The following is an 18,936-nucleotide window of genomic DNA, read 5'->3' on the forward strand; positions in this document are numbered from 1 at the left end:
GCAGTTTGCTTTGTGTATTTTCACTTTAAGGATAAAATACTTGTTAGCCTACCTTTCTTCATCCTAATGTTCCTGGCTTTCTAGATACTCTGGTATTTAAATGTTTTCTTTGGTTTGTAGACATATGGAGCCTGGGTGTGATCCTTTTCATGCTGGTGTGTGGGCAGCCACCCTTCCAAGAGGCCAACGACAGCGAGACACTGACCATGATCATGGACTGCAAGTACACTGTGCCGCCCCGTGTGTCTACAGGGTGCAGGGAGTAAGTAAAGCATGTGCACATAGCACCACACCACTAAACAGAAACTGTTGGCTCACCACCTCATCAAGAACACCTGACATACCTTCAGCATGCAAAGATTTGAGTTCATTTACTTTATGAGATTAATGTTTCTACTGTCACTGTTTGGGGCCACCCAGTAGTGTTTGATAAGAAATTCAACAGAAGAGTACAAAACATTCTTGCTTATTTCTTAACCCATGTTTTCAAGAAATCCATTTTGCCTTTTCAGCCTCCAGAAGTGGTGGTTAAGACCTTTTCTGGCAGCTGTCTTTTTCTTCAGTGGCAAAAAAGCAAGACTGTTTGGAACTGTTTGAGATTCCAGAAAAGAGTTGGGGCTTTCCTTTTTGGCAGGAGCATGTCATTGCAGGGTTCCTCCTGACTGTCTTGTGGTAGCATGTCTTAATAGCAGCATGTCTTGTAAGCATACATCCTCCCACAGCAGAGTAAATGCTGTGCTTTGGTATGTTCCTCTGTGGGAAACCAGCACTGACTGGCTTTTGGGTTTCTCCCTTTGAGTTTTCAGAATTATAGTGCCGTTACCTGTGCAGTGAGAGATGCAGTCATAGAAAAGAGCTGTTTGAAGTTTGTGATATTTTTAAATGAACCAGCTAAGATTGGAGTTACCAGTTAAAACATTTTTTTCTGCATCAACATTTTGAGTTTTTCCTGCCAGCTGTAAGGAAGAGCTCTGACAGATTGAGGGTTCACTTTCAGGTGGAGTCCCAACTTGGGGATTCAACTCTATGGATTCAAATACTGGCTTTTCTGCTTACTGCTTATGTGAGCGCGGTACAGTGTCCTTAACAGGGTTACTGTGAAAATTATGTGAAGTAGAGTAAAGCGTGTAGTTTAGGCTAGAGCATAGGCAGGGCTCTGTGTGTGTGATGGTGGTGGTGGTGATTTGGGGCTGGAGCTCACGGAGGCTGTTTATGTGTTGCTGGTGGTGGTGATTTTAGGCTGTAGCATATAGGAGGCTCTCTGTGCGTTGGTTGTGATGGCTTAGGCTGGATCACATAGGCTCTTCCTGTTTGTTGGTGGTGGTGATTTTAGGCTAGAACACACAGGAGGCTGTGTGTGACGGTGGTGATTGTAGGTTGCAGCACATGGGAGGCTTTGTGTGTGTAGGTGTGATGATGATTTTAGCCCAGCTCACATGGGAAGCACTATCTCCTGTATTGGTGGTTGTTTATTTTAGGCTGGAGTGTATGCAAGGCTGTGTATATATTTATGTTGGTCATGATGGTTTTACACTGAAGTACTCAGAGGTCCTTTGTGCTTGCTGTTGTTGATTTTAGGTTAGCTCACATGAGTCTGTGAGTATCTGTGTTGTGAGTGTGTGTGTGTGTTGGTGATTTTAGGCTGGGGCACATGGGAGGCTTTGTTTATGTATGTGTATGTTGGTAGTAATTTCATTTGGAGCATACTGGAGGTGTGTTGGTGTCTGTGGTGATTTTAGGTTGGAGCACACAGGAATCTGTGTGTGTGTGTGTGTGTGTGTGGTGGTGGTGTTTGGCTGTCAAAAATGGCAGGCCATGTGTGTGTAGGTGATTTTGTGCTATAGAACAAGGGTAGCTGAGTGTGTGTATGTGCGTGCATGTGCGTTCGCATGTGGGTGCTGGTGGTTAGCATTCAGGCAGCTGTACTGGCCTGCCCTTGGTGTCCTGACAGGATATAACCTCAGCTGCAGCCAATAAAAGCACCCCCCGTGTGCATTCAATATGTTTCCTTATAAAAGGCGGGCCTTGCCCACCTCCGGTCTCTTTCTTCCTCTTTTCCTTCACTCTCGGTCCCCAATCCCTGCCCCCTTCTCTGCCCCTTCTCTCTCCCCTCCCCTCAATAAATCTCCTACATGGGTCCTGTTGTATGTGTGACTCCTTCCCACCATTTTAAAACACAACAGTGGTGGTGGTGGTTTTAGGTTCTTGCTCTTACTCTTCCCCTAGGAAGCAGGTCTACACCAGGTGCAGGTTGGGTATTTGTAGCTCAAGATTCTCTTCTCAGTCCCCAGTTGAAAACAGACAAAAACAAATCTCACTTTACATCAACTGCATCACTTGAAAGCCTACAGGTTATAGAATCAACGTGGATGCTCCCTTTCCTAAGATCTGAGATGTTGCCTCCATGTCTCCCTCCTAGAAGGATTGTTTTTAATATCTAAAAGACCGTTCAAAACAAAGCGACCCCGGGTGGTGGTGGCCCACGCCTTTAATCCCTGTGCTCCTGAGGCAGAGGCAGGCCTTCTTGAGTTCCAGACCAGCCTGGGCTACAGAGTGAGTTCCCGGACAGCAAGGGCTATTTCACAGAGAAACCCTGTCTCGAAAAAACAAAACAAAAAAACCCAACTCTTTCTAGTGTGTTTTGCTAAGTGGTGTATTTTAAAGAACTTGACCACTAACTTTTCAAGGTCCTGGCCTTGAGGATTTGTGGTGCCTTCACTAACTGGAGTGCTGTCGTCTCTGTGCGGCTTCCTGTTGTCGTCATCAGGCTGAAGCCCAGGGCTTCCTCTGTCTCTTTCCAGGACTGGCTTCTGATGCTTCCTGCCTGTCCTGTTGGTGCTAATTCTTCTCCCTGACCCAGGAGCTGACTCTGGTATTCAGAACCTTGGTTATTCAGCTGCAGAATTTCTTTTACCATTAAAATATTTAGGACTGTAAATTGCTTCTGGAACAGGTTAGCTTCACCACACTGGATTTGGTCAGCAGTTTCTGTTCATTGTCTTGTTTGATGCCTGTCTTGTTTACAGGTGGTTTTATTTCTAGTCAGCTGTTGCTTTTGATTTCCAAGTTACATATAGTCAAAGAATACAGTCTGTGTGTTACCATGTTTTCAAATTTTTGAGGCTTGTTTATGCCTATCATGAAGATAATTGTTAGAGTCTTGTTCTTGATAGAATATTTTCAGAGGTCTGTATACATCTTTGAGGTCAAGCTCATTAGTTATATTTTAAAAAATTGTTTGCATCCAGAGTTTTCTTCACCTACTGAAATAATCATCCACTGTGACTGTGGCTTTATTTTATTCCTTAAGGTTTATCAGTTTTTGTTTTGAGAGTTTTGAGGTAAAGTTATTAGATGCAGGTAGGTTGAAAACTGTCTTCCTGATGAATTGAATCAGCCCTCTGTATCAGTTTATATCAGAGAGTAATGCTTCTTGTTCTGTGTGTGAGTTCTCACCTTTCTGAATAGTCTGGACCTAGGACTTCCTTGAATCTCATTGCAGTTTCTGTCTTTTCAGTTTTGGAGCTTGTTCCATATGCATTTGTTGTGGTCGGTGGGAGAAGTGGGTGTGGTCTGGTCTATCTCTGTACACTCCTCCTTTGACCTTACCTTCTGTCCTGGAGGGTGGTGGAGGTTTTCCTTTTCTGTCATTTATCTCATGTTTCAGCTAACTGGGGAGTTGTAGGCTATTATTTTACTTTTAAAAATCTACAATTAATACTTCTCTCTGTTGTCTTCTAAGACATTTTAAACTCCTAATATTTTAACTATCATCTAATACTTTAGTAATCTTTTCCTAACTCTACAAATTATTTTACATAGTCAGAAATTGTTGATAATCTTCTAGATGTTTAACATGAGCTTTGCTAACCCCTTCTCAGTTGGAATTACACTCTTCCACCAAAATTACATCCTTCATATTTTCTTTGGCTGTTGGTGGTTAATGCTTCCTAGGAGTGTCTTTATGCTGTGTGTCCATGAAGGTCATCCCCTGACTAGAAAGCCCTGGGCCTTCGTTCTTCTTTCTCTGTTCCTGATGTCCTTCCAGTACATCTCAGAATCCATTGCTGCATGGAGAAGTCAGCTGTCTGCCTTACAGCTCCTGCTTCAGAGCTGTGCTTTTCTCTTGGACGTCTGTGTGCTGTGCTTAGACTGTGTTAAGCTCTCTAGCTTATGATTTACTTTCTTTCATAAATTTAGAAAATTCTCAGCTACTACCTTCCCAAATGTGTTTTTTTCCTGTCCTCTTGGAACTCTGCCTTATGCCTGTTAGCCATTCCCACTCTGTCTCATGTTTCATTCTTAGTATTTTCTATCTCAGCCTACAGACAAAAGTGTCTCCTGGGCTTTGTATTTCATTTCATGAATTCTCTTATATTTAATTTCTTAAATGTGTCCATTGTTTACTTTTTTCAATTACAGTGGTTATTTTTCACTTTTAGAAGCCCCCCCCCCCTTTTCCCTCAAGACTGTCTAGCATAATTTTGCCTATTCTTGTTTCCTGGTCCTGTTTTCAAGTTTTGTTTATATCAGAAGGACATTAAACAGTGAAAGTCTGTGCTGCCTGTTCAGCATTATGATTGGCTCTTGAGGTCTTGTTGATGGCTCCTTATTTCCTTTGTGGGTTTGATCTGCACTAGTTTTTGAAACGTTGTTCAGAAATTCTTTTAAGTTACATTCTACTGTAGCTTAAGTTTTCCTGCCTGGCCCACAGTCAGGACAAATCTCTCTCACCTGCCAGTCCCACAGCCACTCAGACCCAACAAAGTAAACACAGAGACTTATATTGGTTACAAACTGTATGGCCGTGGCAAGCTTCTTGCTAACTGTTCTTACAGCTTAAATTAATCCATTTCTATAGATCTATACCTTGCCACATGGCTTGTGGCTTACCGGCATCTTCACATGCTGTTTGTCATCATGGCGGCTGGCAATGTCTCTCTGACTCAGCCTTCCACTTCCCAGCTTTATTCTCCTCCTTGTCCTGCCTATACTTCCTGCCTAGCCAATGGCCAATCAGTGTTTTATTTATTGACTAATCAGCAACACATTTGCCATACAGAACATCCCACAGCATTCTACAGAAAGAGTTGTGTGCTTTCCAGAGCCAGTGCTGTGCTCACAGGCTTCCTTCTCATCCTGCTCTGAAGAGCGGCTCGCTCTCTCTTCTCACTGGGCACTGAGATGGAGTCAGTCCTCTTGCTTTCCAAGAGCTTTCTGTGACCTACCATCACTAGTCCCTGCCCATTGTATTCAGTAGCATGAACCCAGTGTAGCCTTCCACGCAAAGCAGGGAACAGTTGAAGCTACCAGCTGTTTGTCCCTGTGATTCCTGTTTTCATTCTGTTTTTAGTTATCAGGTATTCCTTGTTTATTTTTTGTCAATACATTCCTTAAAAGTTTTTACATGGCATTATTTTCATCAGGAGAGTCATTCATTCCCGTGAAACAAGCTGGAATGCTGTGTCTGATATCTACTAGGCCAGCTTGTTATTAAGAGGCAGAGGCTGATATCTCCAGGTACTTTTAAACTGTAGGGAGTTGTGTTCCTCAACAGTACACCAGGAGGCTGAGATTGTTTTATTTTATAAATATGGTGGCACCAGATTCTCATTTGTCAGTGGACCTAGAAATTGTGACTATGTAAGAAACAGTGCTTGTTGGTGACACTCATCATTACTAGTCTTTGCAAACAGTTTGCTTCCTTCCTTCACAGCCTGATCACACGAATGCTGCAGAGAGACCCCAAAAGGAGAGCCTCTCTGGAAGAGATCGAAAGCCACCCTTGGCTCCAGGGAGTGGACCCCTCACCAGCCACAAAGTATAACATCCCCCTCGTGTCCTACAAGAACCTCTCAGAAGAGGAGCACAACAGCATCATCCAGCGCATGGTGCTCGGGGACATTGCAGACCGGGACGCCATCGTAGAGTACGTCTGTCTGTCAGTACTAGAGACAGGTCTAGGGTTCTCAATTCTCCATAGACATGGACGGGTCATGCTGCTTGCTTTTCTCATTACTGTGACTGAGTAGTGCCTGACAAATAGCATTTGAAGTGAGGAAGGATTTAATTCTGGCCTGTAGTTGAGGGGATATAGTCCATTTTGGTGGGGAAGGCATGTGGCAGGTTCAGGAGGCTGACTAGTCACACTGCATCTGCCATCAGGAAGCAGAGAGTAAACAGGAATTGGGGCCAGGCTGTAAAACTCCAAGGTCTGCCCCCAGTGGCCCACTTCTCCAGTTCTTCACTTCCCAAAGGTGCCATAGTCTTCCCAGACATGCCATCAGTTGGGGACCAAGTGTTCAAACACGAGCCTATGGGGACATTCCACATTTAAACCACAGCATGGATGGAGTTCCCAGTTGGCAACCACTGTATCATTGTCCTCCAGCATTCATGGCCTAGGATCTGGCACTTGCACTTTGTTTCCTCTTATTCTAGTGGACAGGTAAGCCATGGCCAGATGGTGTCAGTGGGTAGGTACCCTGGCCTTTCTTGATGCCTGTGGAGTGGAGTGGAAGAGGATGGGTCATGTCTCAGTGTGCGGTGTCCATAGAAGTGTCTCCATCGTTCCTCGGTCCCATTGTGAGTGCAGAGATCAGGGCACCGTGGTAGGCTCAGGCATCCTTTGTGTGTGGCTCCAGTGGGATTGTTACGTGCTCTCTGACTGCACTGTACTGCACAGGACAGAGTGGCCCCAAGCCCAAAGGACTGGCTGTCTACTTTTTGGGGCCTCTCTGCAGCATCCTGAAGCCTGCATATCACATAGTTGCTCATGAAATCCATCAAAACAAGAACCGTGTTAGTAACTGCAGTAGTGCAGTTCAAGAAAGTGCAGAGTGACAGTACCTTCTGCATTGTTCTAGTGATGAGTAGTCAGTTTGGGAGGAAACCCTGTCTGAAAATGATAGAGCACTTCCACAGATGAAGAGCAGCAGTTGCTTAATGTGTTTAATGAAACAGATGCCCCGACTCAGGGAAGCAAGAAAGAAGTAACCATGGGGTGGTGGCCCCTTGGGTCTGCTGTGGATCTCAGATTCCCTGACCTGGGAAAGAAGTGGGCACAGGCTTGACATGGAGACCTTGTGTGTTGGCTGTTAACAGACGTGTCCAGTGGGAGCTCTGGTCTCTGGGAAAGATATCTGTAGAAAGGACACAACCCTTTAGAGTAGCTTTAGTACAGTAAAAATAAAGATTTGCAGAAAGAAAGCCAGGCTTTTAATCTTGGCGTTAGTTTCCTGCAGGATCTCAGGTGCTTGTGAGTGTTCCCTGGTTGGTGTCCAGCCACCTAAGTGACCTGAACAAGTGCAGGACACTGGCTCTCGGGATGTGTAGAAAGCATTGTTTCATTGTTGGAGTCGCTTATCTAGCTATGTGTGCAGTGGTGTGTCAGACCTGCACACTATTACAAGCCCATAGGGGACTGCTGCTTGCCAACCAGTTGGCTCCCAGCCAGTCTTACTTCTTGCTGACTGCTCACGCTCTGAGAATCTGCTTATTCTGAGAGCAGTTCCTGAGTTGAAAGGCCCACATGTCTTAAAGGCTGTCCCCTGAACACAGACAGCTGCTTTCTCAAGAACCCATCTGAGAAGTCACTCTTCCCTGAGTCTCACCCCAGGACTCCCTGCCCCACCAGCTGTGCCCTGTATGTTTCAGAGTGATCTTGAACCTATATTTCTCATGCATACTGCAGTTCTCCCAAGCCAGAGGCTTCCAGAAACCAGAGCTGTGTGTTCCTAAGCCTTGTGAGGTTGTCTCATGACAGCCAGCTACAGGAGGTGGGCAAGACCATGTGCTGTTTGTTATGTCTCCAGCAGCTAGCCACCATGGAGCCTGACATGGTCTCCTATGAGCACTGTTGTTTAAATGGATGAACAAACACATGATTTTACTCAAGAAAAGGGAGAGAGTAGCACCCTCTAGATTGCATTCAAAGTAAAAACACCTCCAACCTTCTGATTGACCATGGCTCACAGGGTGTCTTTAGTCCATTCTTCTCATGGAAGCAAAGGATCCTCCTCAGCAAAAATCAGCTCCACATGCCAGCCATGTTTCCAGAAAACACACATGCTCTTAGAAGCCTGTTGCCTTTTCTTGTGTCTGGAATGCTGATATTGATCCAGCAATTTGCTCTTTCCTCACTGATCTGAACATTTTTATTCAGTTGCTGTTTTTGGATTTCAGTAACAACCTAAGTAACTACAGGGTTTAGTTCTTTCTAGTTTATATTTTTGTCTTGTTTTAAAAGCTTCCCAGATGCTGGATTTCATTAGGATGTATGTATGTATGTATGTATGTATGTATGTATGTCTCTCTCATATGTATATATAAAATCTTGTAAAAACCTAGCTGTGTGACTTCTGATTGCTCTTGCTTTGTTTCTTCAGAGCCCTGGAAACCAACAGGTACAACCACATCACAGCCACTTACTTCTTACTTGCTGAAAGGATCCTGAGAGAAAAGCAAGAGAAAGAAATACAGACCAGATCCTCAAGCCCCAGCAACATCAAGGCCCAGTTTAGGTGAGAAAAACACCTGTTTGATATTAGTAAGTTAACGTTTTGAAATAGGGAGCTGTCTGTTGATGCTTCATAATTCTGCAGGTTAGGAGGGTCCCCACCCTCACAGTGATGACAGCTGCCTCCACGGAGGTAACACCTGCTCCTCTGTTGTGTGTAGGAGGTGGGTGGTTCCCAGTACCTGGTTCCTCACCTCTTACATCCTTTAAGACTTCCTTCCAAGAGCAGTGTGACTTTAGTTACCTGGAAGAATTTTTTAAACGGGGCATTTAGGATTTCAGAGATTGGACAGCTAGATCAGTTAGTTGATTTATTAGCTGTTGGATCTCAGGAAGACATAACATCTCTGATTTAGCTGAGTACCACTGTTGACCTCCTGAGGTGAGTAGGGGCTCAGTGAGTTAGACTAGGCAGGGCTCCTTGTTGGAGCCACCGACCAGAGCCTTCACTGATGGAGTGAAGCCTGCCCTGAAGGTCAGCAGTCACTGTCTGTGTGACGACCAGTCTTGGGTTCTTTACCTGCAGAAGGAAGTAGCTAGAACACCTCCTTTGTGGACTGTGCATTTCAGAAAATGGCCTGCAAGGCTCTCAGAGGCTGACATTAGTAACCCCTCCCTCCATGCACTCTCCATCATCTTTTTCAGTTTCATTTGCATTTTCTCTAGTGGTTTTTCTTCTCTTCCATTAAGATATGATCTTTGCCCTGTTGGCTGCCAACTGTCACCATTTTGGACAGGTGAGTCATATGTCATATGCTCAGGAAACGTGAGCGGCCAAACAGTGTGATTTTTTTCACAGTGACAGCCAGTGGTGGGGAGAGTGTTCACCAGGTGTTTGCCAAGGCTCTCTCTGGGTGTGGCTCCTCGGTGGGTCCTGCCATGCTGCTGCTCCTCCTCTGTGGCCTGACTACAGGTCCTGCGCTCAATGTCTGGCTGGTTCTTCTCTCACTTGGTGGCCGTAAGCTCGACTGACCTCCAGCAGTGGCTGGGGCAGCTGGTGGTTCTTCCTCCCCCACAGCTGCTGAGAACCAGTCTGTGCAAAGATACTTTACAGCTGTAGTTTTAATTGGTGTGAAGTGAAGAGGTCACTATGAAGGCAGCTGCTGTGAATACAGCCTCTGGTGTCCACCTTCCCTCAGCAGAGAAGAGCATCAGGAACCTCAGGCAGTCTAGAGCCTCCCACACCGGCACCTCCAGATTGAAAGACAATGTCTAATTAACAGCTCTGCTATCCGGTACCCTCGTGTGGGTATTGAGAACTAGGTGTTTATACTAGCGAGGTTGTTAATTACAGATTTGTCTGCAGTACTCTGCTAAGTTTAAGTCTGTTATCCATTTCCATTAACTCTGATCAATGCCAAGCTTTCATACCATCCTTGAAGTCTGCATTGGGCATTCCAGGTGAATCTCATCTGCACTGTGAGAGCCAGAGAGGGTGTGTGTGTGTGTGTGTATGTAGATGGTATGTGTGATGAGCATGTGTGCATGAGTCTGTCCATGCATGCATGTGTGTATATGTGAGAGAGTATATCTGGATGTTTGTATTTAGGTGTGCATGTGTGTATATGTGTAGATGATAGTGTATGCATGTGAGCATGTTTGTATGTATATGAGCATGTATGAAGGTGTACGTGTGTGATCGATGTGTATGCATGGGTGTATGTATTCAGGTATATGTAGAAGTGTGTAGTAAGGTTTAGGGAGAGCTTGAGTTTCCCCATGTTCTTTTCTGACAGCTGTGGTGTGATGAAGTAGCCACATCTCCCCTCTGGTGATGGACCTGAAATGCTTTTCACGTCTGTGGGTTTTGTCCTGGCTCTGTGTGTGTGCAACTGTGTGTGTGAGGGTATGTGTGCCGCGGCTTGTGTATGGAGGGCCTCATTTCTCCCACCTTGTTTGAAACAAGGTTTTCTCTGCCGTGTGTGCAGGGGTTGCTGGGCAGTGATCCGGAGCAAATCCAGCCTCCATCTACCAGGGCGATGGTTCCTGGGATCACAGGGGCGCCCAGCCTGCCGCGCTGATCCGGGTGGCTCGCTCGAAAACAGGTCCTCACACTTGGGCCGCAAACACACCACCCGCTGGGGAGCGGTTTGTCCCTGGTTAGGCCAGCGGCTACATGACGGTTGTTTTTCCTCTGTCACACAGGCAGTCATGGCCGACCAAAATCGATGTGCCCCAAGACCTTGAGGATGACCTCACTGCCACCCCTCTGTCACACGCCACAGTCCCACAGTCCCCTGCTCGGGCCGCTGACAGTGTTCTTAATGGACACAGGGGCAAAGGCCTGTGCGACTCGGCCAAGAAGGACGAGCTCCCAGAGCTGGCCGGGCCAGCGCTGGCCGCCGTGCCGCCCGCGAGCCTGAAGCCTGCTGCTGCCAGCGGGCGGAAGTGCCTCTTCAGGGTGGAGGAAGACGAGGAGGAGGACGAGGAGGACAAGAGGCCCGTGTCCCTGTCCACGCAGGTCGTGCTGCGCCGGAAGCCGTCGGTCACTAACCGCCTGACATCTCGGAAGAGTGCCCCGGTGCTCAACCAGATCTTCGAAGAGGGCGAGTCCGACGATGAGTTCGACATGGACGAGAACCTGCCGCCCAAGCTGAGCCGGCTGAAGATGAACATCGCCTCCCCGGGCACCGTGCACAAGCGTTACCACCGCAGGAAAAGCCAGGGCCGCGGCTCGAGCTGCAGCAGCTCGGAGACCAGCGACGACGACTCAGAGAGCCGCCGGCGGCTGGACAAGGACAGCGGCTTCGCTTACTCATGGCACCGGCGGGACAGCAGCGAGGGGCCGCCGGGCAGCGAGGGCGATGGCGGCGGCCAGAGCAAGCCGAGCGGCGGCGGCGGGGTGGACAAGACCAGCCCGGGCGAGCAGGGCACGGGCGGTGGCGGCCAGGGCGGCTCAGGCGGGACCCCATCAGGTGCAGCAGGCTCCTCCAGGCGCTGCGCGGGCCCCGACTCCTCTTCATCCTCCCCAGCCTCGGCCTCCGCCGCTCCACGCGGTGCGGAGCTTGTGCAGAGCCTCAAACTTGTGAGCCTGTGCCTCGGCTCGCAGCTGCACGGCGCCAAGTACATTCTGGACCCACAGAAGGCCTTGTTTTCCAGCGTGAAGGTGCAGGAGAAGTCCACGTGGAAGATGTGCATCAGCACCCCGGGCCCCGGCCCCTCTGCTGACCTGGACCCGGTGAGGACCAAGAAGCTGCGGAACAACGTGCTCCAGCTACCTCTGTGCGAAAAGACCATCTCGGTGAACATCCAGCGCAGCCGCAAGGAAGGACTGCTCTGCGCCTCCAGCCCGGCCAGCTGCTGCCACGTCATCTGACCTGTAAAGCGCGCTCCGCTCACTTCCTTTGTTCCGACGTGACAATGCATGGTCTTTGTGCATGCTGCTACACGCTACTTTTCTTTTCCAGCCGAAAAGTCTACTGTGTGATTTTACATTCATGATTTCAGTGTGGATGACCAGGATGAAATTGTATATCTGGAACCCAACGTAAATGGAGCGCTTAGAAATTCATGTTCTGCACTTAACCTGGAGGGAAAATGCTTTCGTTTCCTTGTGAAAAAGCCCAAATTCCTGTCCTGACCTCCGGTGATAGGGAAACTCCATGCTCTGAGGCACACTGGTGCCCGAGACAGAACCAAAGCAATAACGTGGTGATGCCCACAGGCCTGGGAGGAGCAACAGCCGCTGCCAGCCACCCAGGGCCTGTGCACCAAGAACCAAGCCACGGTTTGAGCGCCCACACCTGTTTGTCTTAAGCGATAGTGTGAAAACAGTTGGGGCTCTCACATTTTCATTGACAAAGATTTCTTGTATGTAGTAGGTGAGGTCAGCCACTTAGCTTTGTGAGGCAGCTTCCCCGTAGAATTCAAGGAGACAATCTTTTGTGAGGTGATGAGGTGAACTCTTAACTCTAGAGTGTGTCTGTCTGTCTGTCAACAGAAAGAGGCTCTGTGTAAGTTTCCCCTGCAGGATACACCGCAGGGTTTCCTTCAGACCTGTGTGCAGACGAGAGACTGGAGGGTCCGCTGCAGTAGCCACAGTGCAGCAGAGTCAAGGCTGACACTACACTAAACAGAACTTCCTGGGGTTTGTTCAGGAGCTTGGTGGCAGGTGGCCTCGGGTTTCTTCCATTCCATGGCAGCATTGGGCTCAGCTGCAAAGAGCAGCTGAGGAGAAACTACGCAGGAAAGGGTGGTGCTCCGTAGCCCGCCTGTGGCGCTGTGCCGCCTTCCTGCCACACACTGATCAGAGTTCTAGTCCGGACTGATAATCATCTCCCAAGGCATCTTCTCTGATGCACTGTCTTCCCTGATCTTGGGAAGCCCAGATGCTGGTTTTGTTTTTTCACTGTGCCCTAGGGGGTTTGAAAGCAGCGCTTAAGTGACCTGTGGGGCAGGTGTCCGGGGCCCAGGGTCCCTCCCACTCTCCAGCTTCCTTTCCTGACTCTGAGTGACGACAGAGGTGCAGCTGACCATGTACCTCAGAGCGGGCAGGGCACATGCCAGTCACTTTCTTCCGTGCTCAGACTCTGCTACTTTAGGGTTAATGTATATTACTCAGAACTTCACAGTATAACCTGACTATACTAAGTAAAATGATACTTAAGATACTTCCTAGACCTAGGCTAACTGCTTGTGCTTTAAGCTACAGTCCCATTCAGCGTGACATTTATATAGTTGAACGCGATGAAGATAGATGTGTGGGTGAAGCCATAGAACATATTTGCTTGAAATTCTTAAGCAGGGATCTTCAAAGGGCCAGAAACCAGTGTGGTTCACAGAGATAGTGAGAACCACGTCTGTGTGAGCAAGGAGAGACGTTTATAAGGGGCATTGCAATAAACTTTGTCGCAGCTGTTTTCCAAGTAATGTACATACTCCTCTGTGGTCACGTCCAGCCTCGGAGTGGCGCCTCTGAACTCAACTGTATGCGTTTGGTCTCCAGTGGTTTTTATATTCAGGTGTATATACGGTGCTCACTTTAGATCAGCAGTGTTGGCCATTTATGCTGCAGAGCTGTATCATAGCCTTATTAGTTGTGTGTGGTTGGTGACCCTTTGGGTACATAAATGTCTGTTGAGTGGTGTCTTGCCCATTTGTTGACAAGTGGATGTCTGTGCATGTGTTGTATGTCATGGGATGTTGTCACAGGGAGGGAGCAGAACACCATCACACCAATAGTGGACCAAACTACTTCTTGCTCTAACCAAGTGACTTGTCCCCTAACCTGTCTTCAGAAGTCACATAGAGTTACAGTAGTGTATAAATTAAATATTGTGGGAAAAGTTAGTCTTGTATTTTTCTGTGTGTATATATATAATTATGTACTTCTGGAATTCTATCTGTATTTAAAGATGTGACAATCTTGACACCGATTTTAATAGTCATGAGACTGAACAAAGATGTCCTGCCGAGTCAGAGTTGGTGTGCGCTGAGAACACAAACTTGTCGGCTGATTGGTCAGTTGCCTCTAGTTCTGGCCAGTCTTTCTCCTTGTGTGAACATTGACAGGTATGTGACAGGTGGGAAGTAATCCAATAATAAAGTGACATACTGGTGTTCAGCAATAGAAGCCGAGTCTGTGTTGTTTTTCTCACGAGTATAGCTGTGTACGTGCCAGTCCAGCACAAGGAGATGCATTCCTATCGCTTGGTGGGGCCGAAAAAGTCCTGTCCACCAGTGTCAGGTGGCCTCAGAGTGGCCTGGTATACTATCCAGTATACTAGGTAGTGTTTCCTTTAAAACTGTCCGAGCAGAAGGGATGCAGATCCCTAACTTAGCAAACGGCGGCGAGGCCCTGCAGGCTTCCTCTGTGCCTCTGCACATGTTCTGCCCTTCTTCAGCTAGTGTGGTTCCAAGGTCTGCGCTGTCTCGGGCAGCCATGTGCCTTTGCCTCCCTGTCAGCCTCTCTGCTCTCCTGCAGCCTGCTCCCCTCACAGTGGTGGCATGTTAGGTCCCTCTCCCTACTCAAGTAGCTCTTGATTCTGTGTCCTGGGCAGATGACAGTTGAGTCACCAATAACCTCCACTTGCAAAACTCAGGGGACAGATCTGAGAGCAGCTTCAGAGTCTCCTCAACACGGCACACTATTGACTCTCCCACAATTCAGTGGGTCTTGGAGCATTCAGTGGTTTGTGTAACCATTTCCGTAATCCATTTTCACACATCCAAAAAGAGGTCAGGTCTTTTGTCAATATCTTTTTCCTCAGCCTTCTCACTGGCCCACAGGCAGTCACTGTCCAGGGTCCAACTTCATTCCTGGGTGACAGTGGTAAATTGGGCTCTTCAGACTGGAAAAGCCCATCTTCCTACACTGTTCCTCTCCTCAGAATGGGATGAGTCAAAGTTTACTTTCCCCAACTCATGCAGGCTCAAAACTATGTGCCAGCAAATCTTCCCAGACATACCCACCTCTCTCCCAGGGACACATTTGAGACCCCTCTTTGAACACCTAGATGTATCCAGAGAGCACTGCAGTCTCCCAAGCCCCAAACAGACTTTCCCTTGACAGTCTTCCTGTCCATTAAATAGCAGCTGCAGAAGTTCTGTGAACCAGAATTCTTGGTAGCAGCCTGCATTAGCGACCTGTTTCATCCAGCAACAAAATGCCTGGCTGGCGGCCTGAGGAAGGCAGGGTTTTGGCTCAGGGGTAAAGTCCACCATGGCAGAGAAGGCATGCAGGCAGGAGCTTGAGGTAGCTGATCATGCTATGTCCACAACCAGGAAGCAGAGCTGAATGCTGTGCTCAGCTCTCCCCTACTTGTCCACAGTTAGAGTGGGTCTTTCCACCTCAGCTAATCTGTAATTCCTCACAGACCTCCCCAAAGGCTAAGTACAGACAACCCTCACAGGTATGGGCAGGGGGTTGTCTCCTAAGTGACTCTGGACCCTGTCAGTCTGACATTACAAGTCTAACCCTTGCCAACTTGATGTCCAAACAGCAATTTTAAGTCACAACTTCCTACCCCTTTCCATAGGCTCATGGCTATCTCAATGCAAAATATGTTAGTCCAACTTCAAAAGTCCCCATAGTCTTTAACAGTTTCAACATTTTTCAAAAGTCCAGAGCCCATGTCTTATCTGAGGCTCAAAGTATCTAACCTATAAACCAGTTACATGCTTCCAACGTACAGTGGTTCAGAGTAAACATCTCCATACCCAAAGAGAAGCATGGGTGCATAGTAAGGAAGACCAGACCAACGTGAGACAGACAGACACAGCTCCATGTCTGGCAGCTGGGGCTGGTAATGAAATCTCTGGGCTATAAAGGGCTTCCAGCTCTGCCCCTGCTGCACATACAGCCTCTCTCTTTCCCCAGCAGAGGTCCTATGCTTGAGCCTTCACTGCAAATCGGGTTTCGTCTTCACAGCTTCACATAGTAGCCTTTCAGGGCCTTCTAGGGACGCTGACTGCCACAGACTGCCTGGCCTCAGCAGTACAGTGTGAACAATGCTGCCAGCCAGCTCTGCAGCCTGGGGCCTTTGGACCACTGGCCTTTGTGAGCTGACCCTGAGCAGGGGACCCCTCCTTCAGTTGCGTCCTAAGCTCAGACAGACCCTTCCCAGGGTCGGGGCTTTCCCTGGGGCTCCTTACCTAGAGCACCAGTTTCTCCTCAGTGCTCAGCAGCTACAGCAGTTGCTGTAGGCATGCTCTTTCTGAGACTTTTTAAATTGCTTGAATTTTTCCCCATTGAACCGTGAATTTTTTACATCTTTTTGCCTTGTTTGCTCATTTTTTCACTCTGGGTATGTTAACTGTGGTAAGTAGCCATCCATAGCGTGAATGCTGTACTTTCGCCGGCTTTCCTCCATCAAACACATCAGTCCATTCCCTTTAAGTTCAGCTGCACTCAAGATCTTGGGAGATGGACAGAATGAAAAGGATTCTTTGTTAGAATATAATTTGAATGGTCTCCAGCCCAGTTCCTAGGAGAGTCCCTGTCCCTCTGGAACCTCACGAAGGGGCCTCCACTGCCCTCATCTCTCTCAGCATGCATGTCTTCCAGGTTCCTTCCAGAATAGCCTATTGATCTCTGCTTATAAGATTCGAGAGATTGTCTGGCCCAAAGTTTCAAACTCACATTCCTCTTGCAAAACAGTCCCAAAGACCTAAGGAGCAAACTGTCGAGTGGATGATGGCAATGAGCCTAATTCTCAGTACTGATTTTCTGTGGTCATTGGTATTGTTGCTGAGATAAAATATCTGATAAAGAGTTTTAGATGAAGGTGTATTTTAGCTCACTGTCCTAGCCATGATGTTATGGCCTCAGGAGCTTAGCAAAGTGGTTACAGCAGATCCAAAGTCAGGAGGCAGAGTAATATATGCTGGTTCTCAAGTTTAGCCTTTAGGGTGATCTTCCCACCTAATCCCTCACAGGCTTAACGCTGAGCACTAAAATTCATTGTTCTCTAGGCTCCTGGGGCCCCACACAGCCTCCCCTCGTTCATCCCAGCACTCTACCCTGAATGCCCCTTACCTGCCCTTTGTGCTGCCCCTCTGGGGCCTCTACTGCTGGCACTCGGTCTGTGACTCCACTCACTGAGAGTTCCTTTGGGTTTCTCTACTTCTGTCATCTGTTCTCTACCCAGAAATGTCAGAGATCCTTTCAAAGTAAACCACAGGGATAGAGAAATGGGTCAGTGGTTAAGAGCGCTGGCTGCTCTTGCAGTTCTAGAGGATCCAGTTCCCCCTTCTGGCCTCCTTGGACAGGACATACACATGGTGTACAGATACACATGCAGGCAAATACTCCATACACATGAAAATAAACAAATCTTTAAATTGTGATGTTTTACAAGGTGCTGAATTTCCAAGTATTGGGATTTCCCATATCAGTCCCTGCTAAATTTTCTAGCTGGATTCTGTCTTCGTCAGAATGCAATCGCTTCAGTCTTTTAAAATGTACAAAACTTTTTTCTGGGACAATGCACAGCCCGTTTTGGTAAATGTTCTGTGTGCAACATTGGGTGTCGTACTCCTGAGTTGGTTCTGCACCCAATTCTCCTCTGTCCTCTCTCAGCTCACCTGTTCCACTCTGCCTCCTTACCAGTCCTTGAGGGGGGAGACCTCCGTGCACAGCCCTGGTGCCCACTTGAAGAAACCTGGACAAGACTCTTCCCAGGGCTAAGAAAATTGTCTTCCTTCTGTTTTGTGGTTTGGAGAGAAGTGTGCTCCCAAACTGAAGGCAGAGAAACATGGCTGCCCTGGCAGAGGCTCTAGGTTGTCAGGTCCCCTTCTCCTCAGATCACCCTTGAGTGGAGCATGAAGGCAGGCATGGAGCCCCCCAGGGCCCACATCATCTGGTCACTGATGGAAGCACTCCATCAGGCATGGTCCTCATAGGCTGCAGGGCTTGTACACTCAGCGACTGTCTGGCCCTCATCCTGTGACCTTTAGCCTTTTCCTTGGATGTTTGTTTCCTGCTGGAAGGAGGCAGGAGCTACAGGGCTTAGGGCTGGGGACACAGCACTAGATGCTGGGAAGGAAATCTGTGAGGTGCGGTGCGGTAGGCAACGGGCACCATCCCGGTAGCTGGCAAAGGGTAGGTCACTCAAGTTCTGTGTGCCTGCTTCCTTGCCCATCCAATGGAACCAGTGTGAGGCAAGTAGAGGAACCCTGGCTTTCTACTTTGAAGTCTGGCTGGGTTTCTTTTAACATTGCTTTTATCATATCAAAGCTTGTTCTGAGTCTGAGATATTTAGCTGCTGGGAGGGAGTTAACAGAGTGCTATATAGACAGACGTACAAACGGGAGGGGATGGGGACACCCCATCTGATACCTTCCCACCCTAAGACCACCTGGAGCTGCCAGCACAGGTACAGTCTGCCTTGGAACCACCACGGGGTACTCTGGACTTGCACTGGAACACCCAACAGAAAGAGCTTCAGTGAGGGTGAAATGGGAGGTGCCCAGGGTGTGTCTGTGGCTCAGAAACAGATCTAGTCAAGCACTCGGGCTATGGGAGTTTGACTGTGAAGTGACTTGGCCTAGGGCCAACCCCACTGCCATCCAGTTCTACTCACCTGTGGGACTTGGTGGCAGTTGTATCTCACACTTGAGGGAGGCAAGTTGAGTTGCATGTGGTGGGAGGAACCAATCCTCCAGACCTTCCTTAGTTAGGCAAAATGAGACCCAGGCTCTGGGACAGTGGGTTAGGTCTCCCTGTATCTAGGATCCAGAGCCTGGGACCCTGGATACAGCCCTGGCATCTTCTGGAACCTGCTGGTGCAAGGACTTGGACACTGAGGTAGCTGTCCCTAGGAGCACTTCCCTCCTGGTGAGGGCTGCATCCAGAGTCAGCTGCTTCATGTCACGTCTTGCTGGGAAGCCTTCCAAGCAGGGCCTGTGGGGCAGGCTTGTGTGAGAGAATGAGCTGACACTTGCCTCCCTCGGGCCTGGGGCTCTTGAAGCCAAGCCTC

At 48.3% G+C, this 18,936-nt stretch overlaps 1 protein-coding gene across 5 annotated transcripts in view; it reads left to right on the forward strand.

Annotated features, from left to right (window-relative positions):
• Snrk (SNF related kinase) overlaps positions 1-14,090 on the forward strand; it is a 54,605-nt gene extending 40,515 nt beyond the window's left edge. For 4 of the 5 annotated variants that reach the window (XM_059268954.1, XM_059268955.1, XM_059268956.1 and 1 more), the window contains 4 exons: positions 121-262; positions 5,717-5,929; positions 8,388-8,522; positions 10,664-14,090. In XM_059268954.1, the coding sequence (XP_059124937.1) occupies positions 121-262; positions 5,717-5,929; positions 8,388-8,522; positions 10,664-11,834 (1,661 nt within the window). In that variant the 3' untranslated portion in view covers positions 11,835-14,090. The remainder of the gene's footprint in view (positions 1-120; positions 263-5,716; positions 5,930-8,387; positions 8,523-10,663) is intronic. The other variant, XM_059268958.1, reaches the window with a different exon arrangement.
• The last annotated feature ends 4,846 nt before the right edge of the window (positions 14,091-18,936 follow it).

This window comes from Peromyscus eremicus, chromosome 7, assembly GCF_949786415.1.
Source record: "Peromyscus eremicus chromosome 7, PerEre_H2_v1, whole genome shotgun sequence".
NCBI classification, from domain to species: domain Eukaryota; kingdom Metazoa; phylum Chordata; class Mammalia; order Rodentia; family Cricetidae; genus Peromyscus; species Peromyscus eremicus.